This window comes from Phlebotomus argentipes, unplaced genomic scaffold (assembly GCF_947086385.1).
Source record: "Phlebotomus argentipes unplaced genomic scaffold, Phlebotomus argentipes genome assembly scaffold_18, whole genome shotgun sequence".
Classification (NCBI taxonomy): Eukaryota; Metazoa; Arthropoda; class Insecta; order Diptera; family Psychodidae; genus Phlebotomus; species Phlebotomus argentipes.
In genome coordinates, this window is record NW_026776177.1 from 3,555,620 (window position 1) to 3,575,033 (window position 19,414).

General features: G+C 42.4%; 1 protein-coding gene across 2 annotated transcripts; it reads left to right on the top strand.

The window, feature by feature from the left end:
* The first annotated feature begins 726 nt into the window (after positions 1-726).
* LOC132260298 (uncharacterized) lies at positions 727-19,341 on the top strand. Of its 2 annotated transcripts, XM_059758326.1 has the most exons (12): positions 727-1,420; positions 8,437-8,684; positions 9,878-9,998; positions 11,719-12,541; positions 13,704-13,864; positions 15,176-15,353; positions 15,412-15,607; positions 15,672-15,917; positions 16,323-16,724; positions 16,795-17,690; positions 17,748-18,029; positions 18,783-19,341. In XM_059758326.1, exons 2-11 carry the CDS (start codon positions 8,599-8,601, stop codon positions 18,002-18,004), a joined length of 3,366 nt encoding a protein of 1,121 aa, XP_059614309.1. In that variant the 5' UTR covers positions 727-1,420; positions 8,437-8,598; the 3' UTR covers positions 18,005-18,029; positions 18,783-19,341. The 2 variants fall into 2 exon arrangements, with proteins under 2 accessions (XP_059614309.1, XP_059614308.1); XM_059758325.1 differs by having other exon boundaries at positions 17,748-19,341.
* The last annotated feature ends 73 nt before the right edge of the window (positions 19,342-19,414 follow it).

Genomic DNA, 19,414 nt, shown 5'->3' on the forward strand with positions numbered 1-19,414 from the left:
GTTCAGCAATTTCTTCAGGCTTATGAATACAGAGGATTATCTGATAACGAGTCAAAGGCAGAGAGCTTAACTCAGTGGGCCGCTTGGTCAAATAAACATTGCCTTATCTGATGGTGGATTTCTTATATTGTTGGGGTTCCTTCTCGTTATTTAGAATACTCTGTGTGGCAACTTAACTCTGCCCCAACCGATCGATTCGGCATATCAAAATGAGTTTTTTTCCCCTGAACGAAACAAGTCTGATGTGTCAGAAACACAGTGAAATATTTATGGGAGGATTCTAGAAGATTAATTGAAATAATAGGCAAGATATAACTGAAAATCAAGCAAGAAATTAAGTCTTGACTTGAGAGCTTTCATAAACCACTATCCAATTGAATCCATCAACTGAATCCCATCAATTTTATTCATTTGACTTTCCAGAAGCACCGCCCATTTAAATGCCCCGCCCATTTTGAAGGTCATACATTCTTTCATTGTCAAATTTTCCCTCCTAAACCACAAACTCAAATAGACAACAAATTGACAAAGATTATTTCAACTCTGTTCAGTTAAACTGACTACTTATCCGCCCCCCGCAATGTCTTTTCGCACTTGATTTCGTCAGTGTCGCGCGAAGCGTCTGCCTCGCTCTTCGTCGCTTTGGGCATGGAAAAGTGCGGGCGTGATGAAAATCTGTGCGGTTGGCATCGCCGTGCCGCCAGTTGCTAGGCAACTCCCGTGGCATGAAGAGTGTGAGAGCTCCAATAGTGCTTTTCATCTGCTGAGCATGCAAAAGCCTTTGGCATCGTGCGTTAATTCGTCTGCTGTAACCGCTGTCCGGCATTCAAATGAGATAATTGTGTTGGCATTCTCGGCGTTTTGGCGTCGCGACGCTTCGCTGAAAAGTGCGAATGTGCTGGACAAACTAACTGCCAGCCGGGATGATCTCAGTCGGGAGGCAACTATCGTGGCTGAGCGCATGTCCGGAATTCTGCACTGGGTCTCTCACTCCTCCGCGAGTCGGCAGACAGAGCAGATACGGATTCTGTGCTGGGGAAGACGCATCGTAGCGCTCCAGGAACATTAGAGTGATTGCCTGAGAGTGTGCCGAAGTGCCAGAGTGTTGTGACAAGACCTACAATCTTCAGGTGATCGGCCTCCCAGAATTAACCTGTTCGCGGCATCTTTTTTCCTTCACTTTCTTATGACTCCCTCTGCGGTGTGATTATTGTGTGAAAAGTCGATGTTTGTTTAATGGTTCAGGTTTTTTTCGGTGTGCGGCGAGAAATTTGCTATTCGCAAACGAGTTTCGCATCTTCAAGAATTTGCCATTCTTATGCAGATTCTCAGTGTTGGGGATTAACTGAATCATTCACACACAGCGAGGAGTCTTCCTTGGCGGAATTTAATTAAAACACATCCACAGGACGATGAAAAGGTAATTGTTGGGGAGCATGAAGAGAATTTTTGAAATATATATATATATATATGCCTAGAACTCTCACTCCTCGTTGTCATTTGGCCCACAAAATTCCAACAGCATTGTGCAGAATAGTTGGCAGCGCTGGCAGGGCATTAAGTGTCATTGTTTGCTGCGAAAATATGGGCCACGGCGAAATATTGCAGTGCAGATTACTTTATCATGCAGTGCAGCAAAGGAGATATGAAATATTTCCGTAAATTTCACAAGCCTCACTTTGACTGAATGATGGAGCATTTTGTCCCAAAGTCTTCTCATGATGCCGTAATCGATTTCCCGAAACGCACACAGACAAAAACGTCCACCCTCATCAACCACTAACAAGAGAACCCTCGCAACTGCATGCAAGAACTTCTTGGCCACTGACGAGCATCTCAATGGGCGACGAGGGGAGGGGGGTGAGGGGAGAGGCTGTGAAACTTAAATAAAAAACTCCTCACGAATTCTCACAACTGATGTCGAATTCGCATCACGCGGAATAGGAAAAAAAAGAAGCGAAACACCCCTATCTTCAATGTTGAACATGCTCGAGAGCTCATGAGTGGCAAAAAATGCTATAAAACTTTTTACTTAGTGCAAAACCGGTGAAATGGAGGGATGGTCGCGATTGCCAGAGGGCTTCACTCTCTCTCTCTCTCTGAAGGGAGTGTTGAGAAAAGAGCAATTCCACCATTATTCATTTCCTCCGTGAGACATTTCATTTGTATGGGAAATAACTCTCATATATCTTTCATCGTCAATCCTCCATCACATTTGCCACAACGCACACAATAAAATATCATGTCGGGAAGACTGATGATTCTGAGGCGCATGAGGGATGTGCTGGACATTCTAAAATCATCCCCTCACCGGACAATTGAGGCCTCCACCATTGTTCATATGGGGTGTGTGCATAGAAAATCCCCAAATTTTGCCATCCTCTTCGCCTATCTTGTCGCCGGTGTGAAATGCGCCGGATTCAGTCATTCAATTTCAGCAGTGACAAGTGAACTCAATGTGTCCAACTTGATAACACTTTTTGCATAGGCAACTCCGTCTGTTGATTATGACACTGCCTTTCATGTCGCGCTCAGAGATTTCCGAGAATTTTTGCCACGCACTATAAAACCAAAGAGAAATTTGATATTAAAATCAATACAGAAATGATCTCTGTGCTGAACCATCTAATATACTATGGGATTTTATTGTCTAATCAGCTTGTCTGTGGCTTCTCAGTGCGAATATCTTGTGAGGTGCTGAGCATTATTGCGCGCGTCGGGATGAAATTTCACACTCGGAAAGAATCTCCGCAATAATAGAAAATTGAGATCATGGCCTCCGCCCACTTGTTTATGGCAAAAAAACTTCATTGGCATTACATTTAGTGTAGAATTTACATACATTTCCAGGGTTTTATTTGGCAAGTAATATCCCCACAGGGATTTTTCACCTTTCCCTGGTTATCCCTTCAGTGGGAATGGGGGGAAGGGGAGGAAATGGGGATGAGGAATGTTATCGATTTTTATTGCCCAGATTTTTGCTCTCTTCTTATCATTCCTACACATGTTGTGGGCCGACTGAAAACCCGGAACGGCAGCCGCCCCACGAAAACATGCTTACCGATGTAATATTTTTAGGTATTGTGTGAAGCTTCCGCCCAAGACAAGGCTCAAGACACATCTTGGGGAATATGAGATTCAATGTCTTTTCGGATGATTTGTTGAAGCGTAAAAGAAACAATCTTTTTTGCAATTTCAGTATTTCACAAGTTGCTCAAATATTCATTTTCTTTTGTTTGCTTTCTGGTGTCATTCCAACTGGTTTTTTAATCATCGATATGGGACAGGCGCCTAACATGGGCAGTGGGAGTTCTCTGTGTTCTCTTGCATAAGTCAAGAATTGTGGGAAAATTGTTGTGGGAAAATATGAAACATTTTAAAATGTATCTCGAGAGTCATTGTTCCTCCTTGTGAATTGTCCTAAAGAAAGCGCCTTTTGCCAAGTCATCATGACGAGGAGATATGAGTAGGTTTCGTGAAAGAATAAGCTGGGAAAGACAAATTGCGGTCTCTTCTCAATTTTGCTGGAGAAATGAGCAATATTTATCGTGAAGGAAGGCTCATATTGAGCTTTTCTGGTGGGTTGAACAATTAAACGATACGTATTTTGTGCCCAAAATCCCAAGTATAATTGCTACTTAGTATGTGTTAATTGAGAAATGTATAGCCCGTTCTTGCCGCACTCAGGCACACTGATAAGGAAATCCACAAGCTGCACAGCCCGAGACACAGCATAAATTCCATGCTGCCCGATAAAGGCCAAAGCGGAGGAACAATGGTGCGTGCGAAAACTTAATGTGATGTTTTCTGCCTCAGCAGGAGACGAAAATGGGAGAAAACGAGGATGATATAAAATGTTAAAGTCTCTGGCTGAAGACACCCAATCTCTGGGGACGTGCTTTTTTCCACGCCCGCCCGCCCGAGTGTGGGGTGTCGATTTTCCACCCCCACGACGCAAGACGCATTTTCGCAGTCGAGGGAAAAGCTCTTCCGTGGGTAATTGATTTTGGGCGCGTGACTCTGGCAGCGACAATTGCCATCATCGCACCCGTAATGAAGATCTACTGCTTAGAAGTGCACTTCGTGATGAATTCCACGAGCGCCGTAATGAAAATACTCTGCTCAATGGCTATTTTTATGGTCTATTGGGCAGAGGGTGGATTTTTAATATCTGGCAAATCTCTTTGATTTATCGTGTGCATCTTTCACCCACGAAGAAAATCCCTTCGATATTTATGAGTTTAAAGAATATCATGACCAATTCAGGTGTACATAAAGTTATCTTAAGAATCTCATCTTCCCTTTCAAATGCGTCTCCTATAATATTTGCTTGGAGCAAATATGCTCCCTGTGAGGAGGATTCACGACACCACCCTTGAAAGTCACGCTGAGAAGTCTCGTAAAAAGTGAGAATAAACATTGAGAGAGCCGGGAAAGGAGTGTGCTGAATGGGTTCCTGAGGAAGGGAGGAAACCAGAGCTATTTCGCTGATGAAAGAGAAACCCATTTCGGGAAGGAAGTCACCCCAACCATCCAGTCACTTAACGCACCCAGATTGACTCCCGAGACAGACAAATGGACACTTCACAGATGGTTTTTCTTCTGTCAAAAAAAAACACCGGAGAACCTCTCAATTCGAAGCTGCGAATTCACATTAGATGATTGAGTTCAAATGGGGGATGGTGTGATTATTTTCACTGCGAGGTGTTCATTAAACCCCTGATTATTCCTTCAAAGGCTTTGATGTTTAAATTGGAATTGAAAATGGGATCAAGTTGATTGCAAACCCATTGTGTGGAGGTTTATGTGGTAATTTTTTGCCTCGAGGGCATTGAAAAAGGCATTTACATAGCGGATTTTCCCGGAAATCTTCCTGGAAGCTTTGACGTGAAAGCTCACCAGCTGAAAGCTTGAGTCTGTACTTTTCACAAAGTGCTGATTAGTTGCTAGAAAAGGGGAGAGCTTCTTTGACGAAGGCAGGTTGGAAGTAAAATCTGCGAAAACAGCCCTCTCCTTTGGCCGAAACGATCCGTTATGGCAGAAGATGGTGATTGTTGTGAAACGTGTCCGTAATAAGGCTTCCTCATGACACGTTATTATTTTTCATACGGAGAAAATGAGAAGTAAGCAAAGGGCATTTTCATCGCTCAGCAGATAATTTATATTCTGTCCCTGTTTCCCATTGGTAAAAATGCACCTTGAGGCATAATGTTGATCCTTCTTCTCCTTGGTTCTCATCCGTTTTGCCCCAAAATGCAGAAAAACCCGAAAAAAGTTTGCCCACCAGCACATCTCTCGCTCAAGGATTGGCATGGTCATTTGGGCAGGCAAAGAAATGGAGATGAAGAGACAAATTGGAAGTGGCCCAAGAAAATGTTCAATTTTCTTTATAGTACACAATTTCCACTCACTTCGCCTTTGTCAGTTTTTTTTTTTGCCCCTTTGACTTCTTTCTTACCCTTGGCTGTCCCTCCTAAACTCCGTTCCTTTCGATAAATTTCACAATTATAAGTCAAAGAAGAGGAGTCTGTTCAGTTGGCCACAGTTGGATGTGAGCGAAAGGGAAAATAAATTTATATGAGGGGATCGAGTCTCAATTCTGGCCAAAATCGAAGTGAAAAGGTTTGATAGAGCATTTTCTGTTGGAAATAGCTTTTTATTATTAAATTCTTCTGCCTGATAAAATAGCCTCACTCCGGGTTGTGGTAATTGGGAAGAAAAACCACACAAATATCCACAAGTTCTTTCAATAAACCCATCTAAAGTTCTCCTTTTTCGGTGAAGAAAGACATATACACTTTACCCATCTAATCTCCATAGCACAGGAACACACATTCTCTGTCAGGGGAATTAAAATTCTAACCCACGAAGGGTGGCAAGATGTATGGCAGAATAAATTTTCGGTGATAAAGAAAATAGCGATGTGAAATTAAAATCACGTTACAGCATGAAATACACACAAACCGGGGGTTGGGCGTGAAGAATGATTGTATTGCGGATTTTTCGAAAGGAAATATATTGCGCTTTTATGTCCTACAAATTGGTTCTTTGTTCCTTTCCCAGGGACTCTTAATGGTCGATTTTAGGCCTCCGATATTGTGTTTGTGTGGGGTTCTTGTGAAAAATGCAGCTGAGGTTCAATGGACCGCCACAGGAATTTCCAAAACATTGGCATTCCATTTGAGCTTGAAAATGGTTTGCCAGTAATTGATGAAGGGCTGTTGGGAGAGAACTTGAAGCATCTCATCTCCTCATCTTTATGTAAATTCACTGTTAACTCCCTGGCTGAGCTCTATTTGACCTACTGACATGAACTATTACAATGTATTGTTAATCAAATTTGTAGCATCAACTCCTGGAAAGGTGTTCCCCTTGGGGATGAGTCATTCAATCTTCATTATTCCATCCCGATGACTATTTCAAATGACGCCCTGCCACATTTCCCTGATGCTTGAATAATGATGAGGGATTTATCGCAAATCTACAATATGATTAAAACACATCCACACTGGCCCTACTTTGCATGCCAAAGCAATTCGGTAAAGATGTTGGCGGACTGATGGTTAATTCTCCTTTCTGACTCACTCACAAAGTCCTCTTTCTGCAAATCCGGCTGTGTGTAGTTGTTTTTTCGTCAGGTTTTCTTGTTAATTTTCCCAGAGAGAGAGTAAAATAAGTGGAAAGTTTACGGGTGGAGAATCGTGATCAGAATTTTGTCTTAATTACATTTTCCCATGGCGCACAAGACTGTGATTTGGGCGCTGAAGGTGGAATTTGCATCTAAAGAGGGTTGTAAATTATTCCCCAAGAATTAATGCTCTGAGCGATGTGCAGTGGCAGGAAATCACGATTTTGGGTGCGTGCAGAATTAACTGGAAGTTGACTTTTGGAGCCAAATGGTGGCAAATCCCATGATGCTAATGGCCAGCAGACATTCTGGTCAGATGGTGGAGCAATAAGAGAGTCACATCGCTGTGATTTACCCGCCCAAATGTTTCGATTTACTATCTTCATCTGAACTATGAGCGCCTTCGGGCTGTGTCTCTGTTATTGTGGCCTATAAAATTCCACTTCCTGCCAACCCCTATAAACTTGCCGCTCGATTTCTTGAACTGACGGCGGCGGGTGTTTTGGGTGCTGTTGGCTACATAAATTCACCAGCACCCATTCTTAATATCCTGCTTGTCTGTGGAGGAATTATACTGCACTTCAGGGAGGAATCTTTTGTTGCAAAACACCGCAGGTTGGAGTGAATTTTAATGAAAATAACATATTATAATTCTCCTTGATTTATCTTCTCTGGCGGTCTCATTAAATTATCACTTGATCGCCGGGAAAAAAAGGAAGTTTAATTCACCTGAACCGAAGTGTTTAACAAGAATATATTCTTCATCTCTTTTTTCATCTCCTCGCACCATGTCTCCACAATTTACTACCTCTGCGATGATTTTCATTACAAATTCACCAAGAAGGGGAGTTAATTTATATCTAAACGAAAGACCCTATATTTGGCATGCCCCAAAGTACATATGTATCCATGTGCACAAGACATTCAATTACGGTTTCAATAATTAGATTAGTTATCAGCTCTGTACTCGTGTTCTTGCCAAACCCATCTCTTGGCAAAGTGTTACTCTTGCTATGGGTGTATGAATGGCAGAGATAATTGGTTTAAGAAGCAATCCACAGAACAGATGACACAAACACTTTTCACTTGAGCGAGAAATTTACAAACTTCACCTCCTGCCGAAGTGAAGAAGCTACGCCTATAAAATTATATGAATTATTACGTTTCCCTCCAGAATTCGTTAGTTTCCTAACTGATTTTACTTTGTTTCACATAAATCATGTGAATGTGATTAAAATTCCCGATGAACTCATCGTGTTGCTAATTTTTCCATTTCACTGTCTGCACGCGTGAAGACAAAACAATCATTAATAATTCCATTGGCACGAATTTTCCGCACATCGCGCTTCTTGAGGACCAGAAGAAGAGAGAGAGAAAGAGAGAGAGAGAGCGCTGAATATTCGGATGTATTTCACATAAAACGAAGAAATGGTTCGTTGAACGATTCACTATTATCATTCCAATGCGAAATCCGATGGTTTTTGTGGCTGTTTTTCAAGAGCACGAAAATCGAATAACAAGTATAACCACAAAATACTCAAGAGGCGCCCATTGAAGCGAAATTTTACAGCGATATTACTTTCTGCGGCGTATCGTTTCTGACTGTGGCATTAAGAAATTACATATTGGGATTATATTGGATGTGGAGTGGGTGGTCTTTTATGTATCGTCGGCAGTGCATTGGAATTTTTGTGAATTTTGGGCTTTCATATGAAATACCCCCATAATCCCCATTTTCCCCATTTTATATAGGAAAAATGTTTTTGCGCGGCATAAAAAGAAGATTTTCCTTTGATTCTATCTTCCAGATACGCCATCGTGGACGTGATTCGGCTGATGATGGTGTGAGGCTGGGGATCCAGAGAGCTTCCGTCCACTGCAAATCAGTGTTAAATGCAAGGAGTGACTCCAGTGAGAGACACTCATGAATTTAAGATGTTCGTGCGACACTGAGAATCGAGTGAGGAATAATGTTTGGATCCAAAATTCGATCATGGATGGAAAATCACATTGGACGACCGAAGAAGAAGGGAAATAAGAACAAAAATGGAAACAGGTAAGCGAGTGCCTATGAATAAATCACACGATTGCTTTCATCGGGCATATTTTTCTTCCCTTTGCCAAGATTTCTCTCTGTCGAGGTGACAAACCGCATTAGACTTATTAGTTTGTCCTTTTGGAGGCAAATATTTCCGTAACTGGATATTCACCCCATCATCAATTGCATTTCTTGATTCTTATTGCCACAACGTGCCCATAAATATTCCACCCTACACTGCATTAGCAAATCCCACCCTTACTTCCCCGTCTGAATTTACTACTCCTGTTACACACGGCAGGCAAAAGTGTCAAGGATGTGAGATAAAAATTTACACGGTGTTGGCAAAACTTTAATACATACGAAGGGTGGGCGGCTTTTCCCACCCGCTGAGTTATGTATTTTCCACGTCAGTGAAAACGCGTGCGGAGGCTCTTTGAGCAAAGAAATGCTTAGCAAGTGAATGAGGTGTGGCAATTTTTTCACTGGTAATTCCTGCAATTCCGCATCAGCATGCGACGTAGCAATTTTCGCGAATGTCTTGAGAAAATGTCAAGCTTTTAGCATTATTAAAAATTTGTGTGTCACTCAAATTGTGGAGTTTTTGAGCCACGCGAAATGGGAAGAAGTGTAATTTTTTTGATGTTAAAGATAAAAAATTAATGAATCTCTTAAATTAATTCAAGACGTCTCAATCTCCAATCATCCCCAAAAGTTTGCCGACACTCAAACACCCACGAAAGTGGAATTGAATATGTATACAGAGACTGAACACTTTGTATGCCCATCAAATATTAATAAAATCCTAAATTTTCACCTCTCATTCTTTCTCCGCCTTGCGAAACGTGGTCTCGTTGAGCATTTCCCACTTTCTTATCGCAACATGTTCATTTTTTCCCCCCCCAACACCCTCCACACATTACGTGCTACACGGATATGAAATTTCTCACCCTCACCCCACAGATCTGAGAGTGTGGGTTTGTGGGGTGGAAAACTTGCACGACTGAGAATGCGTTATCCCATGAGAAAAGCTCATAATTTATCTCTTGGTCTTGATCGTTCGCTTAAGTTTGATTCACCCAGAGCTTTAGGACCTCAACAGGGTGAGAAGGAGAAAAGGATCTTTTTTTTTGTTATATATTTTTATGGCAACAAAATATCCCTGAAATGGTGTTTCTGTATTTTTTTTTGTCTCCCACGCAAACGTCCAGTGGCAATTTGGCTGCGACAAACACCCCAAATGGACACACGAAGAAAAGCTCACACCATCAGGCAGATCCAAGCATTGGCAGTCCAGCAAGACGACGAGAAGTCTCCCCAATTCAGAACCATGTAAGTTTGCAAGCAACTTAATCTTATCGTCTCTTGATAACTCGCCCCACCGAAAAGTCTCCCGCTTGGTCGCTTTTATCCCACTTTTATCTCCGTGAGGACAAATGTTTTGGACTTCTTTGTTGGTATGGCATTTACACACATATCTTCTTGGGGTGGTCCCGAGGACACAATGAAATGACGGAGTGTCATGCAGAAAGATGGAAAATTCTCCTTGTTTAAAGTTTAATTTTAATCTCAAGGGAAGACGTGCAGATATCCAAGGGAGGAGCCAATTTACATCCTTCTCTAAGACCCTGTCGTGTCGCACAAAATGGGCCCTCGAGACTGTCGCCAAATGGTGTGACTTTGGGTGAATAATAGAAATTATTCAGGCAGGACAAAGATAGACAATCCCAGACAATACCTTCAGCGGCAAATGCGAAATTTATATGTAAAGTGCGAGGATTTGTTGATTGTCAGTGAATCCTTCAAACTATAGTGCACAATATGCTAAATAATACAGTGACACTGAGTTGATGGAAATGTGTGTAAAATTTCTCAGTTTCTGCTGAGAAGCGAAAAACCCGGGAAAAGCATCTTGACAAGAGAGAGAATTTCTCCCCTAAAACAAACAAATGTGAGAGAAGTTCCCTAATTTAGAGAAGGTACACGTTTTGCATATTTTTACGAGAGATATTTTGGGGGACATAATAAATATACCTTCAGCCAAATTTCAAATGTGACATGAAAAGTTTAGAAATATTTATTATTTGAAGATTTGTGACGTGTTTTTTTGGCAAATTAAAAAGCTATTGTCACGTAGAATATTAACAACAAATTGTCAGGATAAAGGACTCTGTTTGTCTGCACATTTTATCATAATTACATAAAGAAGATTCATTATGAATACAAAGAAAATCTGTGCAGAATTTCATTTTACAGCTGCGAGAGAATGAATTTGCCTTGTGTTGTAAACGAATTTCCACATAAAATTTTCATATACCAATAAAGCCGAGAGATTCTATTAAAGAAGAATACAATGTTGAAGAGAGCATCGCTTAGTGTTCTTCTGAATAATGCATAAATGCGGAAAACTACCCAGTGTTTTGTCTGAGAATAATTGATTTATTTGGAAGCGCTTGTTTTGGTGATTTTCCTCAAACCGCCGCAGAGATTGTTTGTCCTTCTGATGACGCGCCCGGGGAGCAATTGGGAAATAGTTGTGTTTACCAAAAGGCCGTGGAGGAGCTCTAAAACTGAGTGGATGATGGAGTTTCTCATGGTTTTAAGGGATTTGTTTTCGCCTCTGTGAGCAATTTCCATCATGGTCTGTGTTTACTCAAGTCCTCTCCACTCAGGCTGATTGTTCGGCAAAAGACGCGCATTCCCGCTTGTGTTTCCACCACTTCTCATTTCAAATATTAATTTCCGCCATATGAAAAAGTTTTATTGCTTCTCCCGCCCACTGGAGAAAGTTTCGGTGGGACAAAAATACTGGCGAACCGTGAAAGATGTGTTACAACTGAAAGTTTTCATATATTGGATGGGATGAAATGCGACTTTTTTGTCGGAGGGTTGGTGGACAAAATACAAGTTTTGGGAAGGAGGATTTTCCTCCAGCCGCCAGGGAATGAGATGTAATTGAAAGTTTTTTCTACTGCCTTATCGTATCCTCGTTTTTCCGCCACATTAACTGATATTTTATCCTTATTTCTTGGGCCGCGGCGGCAAAAACCAGGCAACAAGTCGTGTGGGCTGGCAATCTCCACAGGAAGTAGCCATGTCACCGCATTCAGATCATTTTGGATATCGTCAGATGGTCAAATCGAGCTCATCACCCAGAAATATGCCACGCAAAAGCGCCCCACCATCGACATACTCCAAGAGTGTGGACGAGAAGAGCATGGGAAGAGTTGTGCCATCACCTGTGCCGGCACCGTCGAATCCCTTCTGCAAACACCGCACCAACGTGCCCGAGCTTGAGTCCAGGAGATCCACAATTGCCGCCAATCTGTCCTTCGTCTCCTCCACGTCGCCCTTCGCCACCATGTCCTTCTCCACCTCCTCGGCCTCATCCGGGGCGTCGGCGAACGGAGAGGCGCCGGCTTTCCATCGGAAGTCAATTGAGCGCTTCAAGGGCCGCCTCACGGACAAGGAGAACGTCGGCAAGAGCACAGATTTGGAGGTGTATCCCAACGGTTGTTATGCAAATCCCGACGAGGAGGGTCGCTATGGGAAGATCCTGCCGCGGAGGAGTGACGACATGCCGCTCGACAGGTACGACACGGCTAATGCCAATGTTCACCTTGAGACTTGTCTCAGGGGAGCCACGGTGAAGAGTCTCCCCAAGAATGGGCCCTTCAGCGGCGCCATGCTGAGCGCCGGAGGACTCAAGGGGACCATCGTGGAGGTGAACAGGAACATATTGAGGATGAATCAGCAGAGGTGCAGCTCGAGCCTCATGCCCACTCCGGCCAATCACCTGGCGCACGTCATAAATAGCCTCTCCTCACCCGAAAGTGCCTACTCCACTGGCTACTCCACCGACGGCACATCGCCAGGTAAGTCGCCCTCCTTGTCACGCCCTAATGGGAAAAGTTTTTGGAGAAATATCACCGTGTGTCTCGCAGGCTCAAGATTAGAATTGGCAACAATTTAATGCCTGTCGTTACTTCCGGGTCTTTGAACTTGAGACAGATGTGCCTAATTTTGGGATTAACCGAGCTAAATTAAGATCTACAACCGTGAGAAATGCGTCCGAACGAAATTAGCTATCAATCTGTATAAAACCATCAAAATAGGAAATGTAACTTTGTGTCACTTGATTGAATTACAATTGGACATGACATTAAAATGACGAAGAAGCAGAAAATTAGAGATTGCAGCACGAATCGGTATTAATTTGGGTCATTTTCCACAGTATTGATCACGGATGAGGTCAATTTCATGAAAATCCACCATCTTTAGTCCATCAATCAAGTTCAATTATTGCCTCTCCTGACTTCCCGTCGACACTCTGCAATGTCGGATAATTGAAATTGATATGCGATTGAGTGGTAAATTAGCTACATATTTCGCTATCAATTATTTCCCTTAGATTTAATTATTCAATGCCGGTAGACTCTAGAGTTTAGGATGAAGAAATGCTACAATGCGCAAATCCCATTGGCATTTTTGATTACGGACACTCGCCGTCCAATGCAAATGTAATGCAATTTAACTTTTCCCGGGAAGAATAGAAACCGGGATTTATTTTAACGATTTGAGTTGAAAATTCGTCTAGGGACACACTTTTAATTTGTATTTATTCAAAAGGAGTCGATGAAATAAAAAATTCATGGCACTTTTATGGTAATCTCGTGACTCCTTGTGCCCAGAGATCGTGCAAATATAACTGCGATGTTGAATTAATATTTGAAGAAAGGAGATAAGCCTAAGAGGTTTTCATGGAAAGAAAAAAAAAACAAACTCATCCGGTATTCAACGTAGTGACAGAGAAATATTTCCACTCTTGGTCCCATCTTTTGCCTATCGCAGAGCATCTCTTCGACATCAATGTATAAATCTCTTAATCCGATGAGAAAATGTAGAACCAATTTGATGGCACTGCCAATGCTCTCTTGGGGGGATTATTAATATTTCGTGCAGAAGGACTTCCCACATCTCCAGTCCAATTCTCGCCTGTTCTTCTTTCATCTTTCTCCTCTCTGTTTGCCTACCCAGGAGCCTCCTATACGCCAGAGTACTACATCAATATGCGAACGGGAACCCACTACTTCCCCAAAGGGGCCAATGGCATGCTGATCGAGTCCAATCGATATAAATACAGCGGTCTCAACAAGATTGATGAAGGCGGCGGCAATAGCAGCGGATGCGAGTCAGTGGTGAGTACTTTTTCCCCTTTCTCGCCCCATTGAGATATTAGCAATCGATATATTTGAGGAAAGTGACGATGGAATTCCACGGACTGTGCCCGGAAAATAGCACAACACCGCGGCACTGAGTCATTAAAACTTTTACTCCCAATCATCAAAAGTTCCGCTCTTTGGGGTATTTTTATTCAATTACCCCATCTCATATTCTCCTATGAATTTTCATCCTGCGGACTCCCCGCTATTTATTTTGCCACGGAAAATATCAATTTATTTTCAATTTATGCAAGTTTATGCTGGAAAACACTTGTCGGTTGCCCACCTTTCCGCGCACACTGCATACTTTGCTATAGCCTCAGTCAAAAGGGTGAAAAGTAACATATATTCAATCAAACCTACAACTCCCACTGATAGAATTACTCGTTTATTTTCCCGGCTATATCATGTTGTGCTCATCCGTGCAGAAAATTCCAATTGACTGCTTGAAAACTGACAATACAACTTTTAGATTTTTCATGTATAATGAATTTCTATCCCATCCCCACAATAAAACACCCTCAAAATGACACTGCAGATGAAAAATGATTAAAGGTATGTGTACAGGAACTTTTCCCGTGCACTTTGGATGGAACTGTAAAAGTTTTTCGCTCTCTCTCGCAGAAAATATGCACCTCGAGGGATTGTGGCAATAATTTTTCGCTTTGAGAACTTTCCTCCGAAAATCCCATCAATCACAAATCTCTCCTTCCAAGCAATTAAGGAGCATCTGCAAAAACAGCCAGTAACTCAATTAGCAATCAAGAAGGGAGTTATTCTTCAATTGATCCCAAAATCACACATTTAATTTGTCTGCACAGCCAGTGGCGTAGAATAAAATTGAACATGTTCAGCTGCAATTTTTCCTTATTGGATTTCACACCTGGAACCTCTTAAAGTGGAACTGAACTGTAGTGGATCTTTGACTCCAATTACACTTCCTCGTTGGGTTTTCATGCGGAAAATTGCCGCACGTGCAATTACAGGAAAACCCGTCTTCCCAGACAAATTATGACAATTGTAATCCTCTTATTGCACTTGAGGTGTGCAATTAGGAAAAATCCTTAAATGTTCATTGCCACTCTCGAGTCTCACCTTTTCCCCCCCAACATTCAACCCATAAATTCACCCTCTATCTTGGCCACTCTTTGTCCTGCTATCTCGACCCATAATTCACTCGGACTGTAATGTGATTTACGAGCCGGAATGAGGTGGGATCAGAGATTGCATTTGATTGATTCACGCCTCAGTGGTTAAAAATTGATCCGTGTGTGTGTTGTCTCGTAGGTGGGCAATCATCGTCGCACTGAGAGTTGCCATCTGGACAGAAGTGCTCCTGCGGTCAGTCGCTCTGTTGGCAATCAGACTAATTATCTCCTCCGCAACAGTCTCCCAGCTGCTCCTATTCTCTCTGGCACCAGTCCAATTCCACTGCAGAAGAACCTCACGGTGCATGGGATTGAATGTAAGTGCAAGTTTTTAATTTTGATTGCGGCAGAGACTCATTTGGCTGTGTTTTGCAGCTCCATCGCCTCGTCAGCGTTGCCGGATAAGGACAAATCCCTGGTTTTCCACTGCATGCCAACTCGAGACTGCTGCCAATGTGCACACTTCAAACTTTCTCAATCATCGCATCGATCGAGATAATAGTTCCACATCATCCGGTGTCAAATCCAGCGCCAGCGATGTTGGAACTGATGAAAAGTCCGACAAGAACAAGTGAGTTGGTGAGACAATTGACATCGGGAATTGTTCCTCACAGAATTTTCTCACTGTTTCCCAGGAATCCAATTGACTCATCTGAGAGCGACTCGAGTTCCTCCACGGAGATTGAGGTGAGTCGGAAGACCTTCTCGCCAAATACCATCCGCCGGAGGCGGGCTGAGCTGGCGAGGTGTGACGCCAATGGCGTGAGGAGTGTCTCCACCCAGAATGGCGGCGGTGAGAGTGATGAAGATGCCACCCTCAATGAGATGATGGGGAAATTCGACGAGAGCTACGTGTACGAGAAGGAAACAGACATTCTCAGGTAATCTGCCGACGCTTAAATTGTTAATTATTCACAAGACAATTTAGATGGGGAGAGTTTTAAACCTGCAAATTTGTTTCGCGAATTATGCGATTTTTCTTCTCAATCTGCTTCTTCGCCGCCGGATGAAATTATCTTAAGACATTTTTTATCATAAATTCAGCATTTGGCACGCGTAGAAGTGAGAAGAAGAGGAAAAAAAACCATTTATTCTGAGACTACTTTGAAATTACTTTGATGGTGTTTCTATTGTTGGGGTGGCACTGAATCCATCAATCAAGAAGTTTTCAAACTGAATACAGTCGAGGGGCTTCACTGGCTGTGAAATTGACCGAGGGATTCTTTTCATTACACTCAAAATTGGGTGATGAAATTCAATTACACTCTGAAATGAAATATCCACAGTGATTCTGATCCAACGGACTGCTGTGCATCGGACTTGGACACTGGTCAGGATGCTGGCGATGAGTGTGATACAGATGAATTGCTCGAGATTGACTTCATCGACACGGGTTCAATTCAGGAGATTGCAGACAAGGATCAGGCGCGCAACACAGGAAGTTGCTCATATCACTCGTTCCAGCAGGAGAAGAGGAGCTCCAAAGTGCGACGCAGTCACAAGCATCTCGACGACAGCACGTCCAAGCGGCGGAAGCGCTTCGTGAGGACGCGGAAGAAGAGCACGGATCGCAACCACAGTCACAGCTCGAGTCTCAAGTCGGCGCCCATCATAGCGCCAAGGGGTTGCCGGAGTGTGGGTGGAACGCCAGTGTGTCTCCGACGAAATCAATCGGAAGAGAGGAAAGCGTGAGTTATTTTTCCAGAGGGTGTTTTTCCCCGTGAACATTCTTGGCTGATGGAAGATTTATCGTTTCAGACGGGAAATTTCTCCGCTCTCCAATCGATCGAATTCCTTAACTTTCACGGAAATCCATTCAGTCAGGAGTCGCTTCCTGACCATTGCTGAGAGCGAGAAGGCACTGATCAAGGCGGATTTGGAGGCGGACGTGAAGTACAAGCAATTGATCCACGAGGCGGAAACTATCTTAGTATCCATGAAGAGCAATGGACTTCGAGAGACACCAACTCCGAGTCCCTCGAGGCGAATCTGCAATCCGCCGCCGAACAAGAGAGTGGAGATGTTGAGGAATTGCGAGGCGGACATCAAGAGAGAGACAGTGAAGAGCAACTGTCTGGAGAATCAAGTGGAAAATATTGTGGTTAACAAGAGACTGGAGATTTTACGCTATGAGACAGCTTCGGCCCCGAATAGTCCGAAATCGTGCAGATTCTCGCCCAGGAAGACGCACATTACGAATTTTATTCAGCAAAATGTGTCGCCAACTGAGATATTGAGGCGTAAGAATCTTCCAGAGCCGACTGAAGTTAAGCAACCGCCTAAGATTACTGCGAAGCAGATTTTTAGTCCGCCAAGATCTCCAACTCCTGTCCGACGGCGGATGAGATCAGCCCAGATGAACAGGGTGTCCATCGACTCAGACTCTGACACTGATGACAATTCCACGAGGAAGGAGATGAACGGGAATTGCGAAGGTGTTGCGAAGAAGGGGATTAAAAGTAAGCTGGATCACGTGAATAAGAACGTGATGGTGAATGGCAGAGAAAAGCCTCCACTCATGTCGTTCAGATCTGTGGACATTGGCCATCGGAATGAGATTGCCTACTGTCCTCAGAGTGAACCGCTCAAGAGGAAGATTTACACTGGGAGTGCTTCTTACGACAAGATCCAGAAGAGTCTCGACATGGAGTCCGGTGAGTACGGAAGCGAGATGAAGAATTCCTTCACTGATGATTGCTTTTGTCGTGCAGAAATCCCCAAGAAAGCCCTTTTGCATAAAATCTCGCTGCTCCGGAAGGAGCGCCAGGGAGTGACAGCAGCGCCCCCAGAGACCATCCCAGAAGCCAAAGCCAAAGTGATAGATCCGGAAGAGGAGAAGTCCGATGCGGACAACAGTCAGAAGCGACAGCTAATCTTGCACACGATTGAGAATCTGAAGAGGAGCCTCGAGGATCAGAGCATAGAGTTGTGTGGTCTCAATGATCCCGAGGAGAAGGTCCTCCTTTAACCCTTCCCAACCCCCTGAAAACATGGTAAATTTTCCATCCTCTTTGAATGAGTATTGAATGTTATGTCGAAACTGATAAAGAGCTCTTTTAGTTGAATTGAACTCCGTTAGAAAAATTGTTTATTGTTGATTTTTTGATAAAAATTTGTGCAAAAACTTCAACTTTTGTAATGGAAAATAATTGTGGAGTTTCTCAGGAGAAACAAATTCCAAGCATTCAAAACTTTTTAATATAAAGAAAAAACTTCTCCTAGAGATGACTTCTGCTAAAATATCGATTTAAGAATATACTTTCTAATCACTACTAAATTTACTGTAGTTCTCTAATCTAGAAGGTGGTTTAAGGAAAGCAAGTAAACATTCTAGTCTATAGTGGTCTTTAGTCAGATGCATTCTTTTGATAATGGAGAAAATCTTAGGCAAAAAAAAAACAATCTCTCATCAATAGTTATTAGGAAAAGAGAGTTAAATTAACCCCAAATTTGTATACTTTATGCAAGAGAAGAAAGGAAAAACAGAAAATAATTTACTTAATTACCTTAAACAAGTAGACATTTCCATCCACTAGAACTGTAGTCCAATAACAACTAGATTAGTCCTTAGAGATCATGAATGAAAAAAAGATTTAGCCAAAGTCGGACAAACCCTAATCAACAATAACTTGTTTGATTGATTGTGGATTTTACTCATTTTCACCTAAATCGTAGCCTGGTAGTTTTGTTCTGTCTTATCCCCTTTAGTTTAACCATCCGAAATAGCGCAAATTTATTTCTTGCAGACATATCATGTTGAATCTTATGACTAAATCACCCACCAAGCCACTCTACTAATTTACGCAACACACTACGGGTTCAGCGAGCTTAAATGAATAACCACAAAACACTATAATTGCACACTCTTGTGATAATTTCCATTCCACCTCAGCAAATTCTTTCCTCACTAAAGTGCTACTCTCAATCAAACAACATAAAACTTAACTAAACATAACTAAGAATACCTAGAATTGAAGAGGCGTCAGCAGAAGGAGATTTAGTCACATGGAGACGCGCAGTAAGATAATTCTAATAAATCCTGGCTCAAAACCACTTCGCATAAATACAATAATGTTGGATGATAACAATAAATGATAATAGTTTGACGGATGATCCTAAATATGCAAAGCAAAGTATATTTTGCTAAGTATACAAGAACTAATTACTGAAATACAGTCGTGCATAGAATTTTTTGGGAGATAAATGCATAAACAATAACTAATTAAAATGATGTAATTGTAATTTTTCTATTACGGGACTCTTTTGTAGTTATTTGGCCTACAATAAATTGAATAAAAATGCAAAAACCACAATTTTTTTTCCAATCATCAAAGAGGCACAAGAAAGAACAAGCAAATGAGTCCAGGAGATGAAGGTA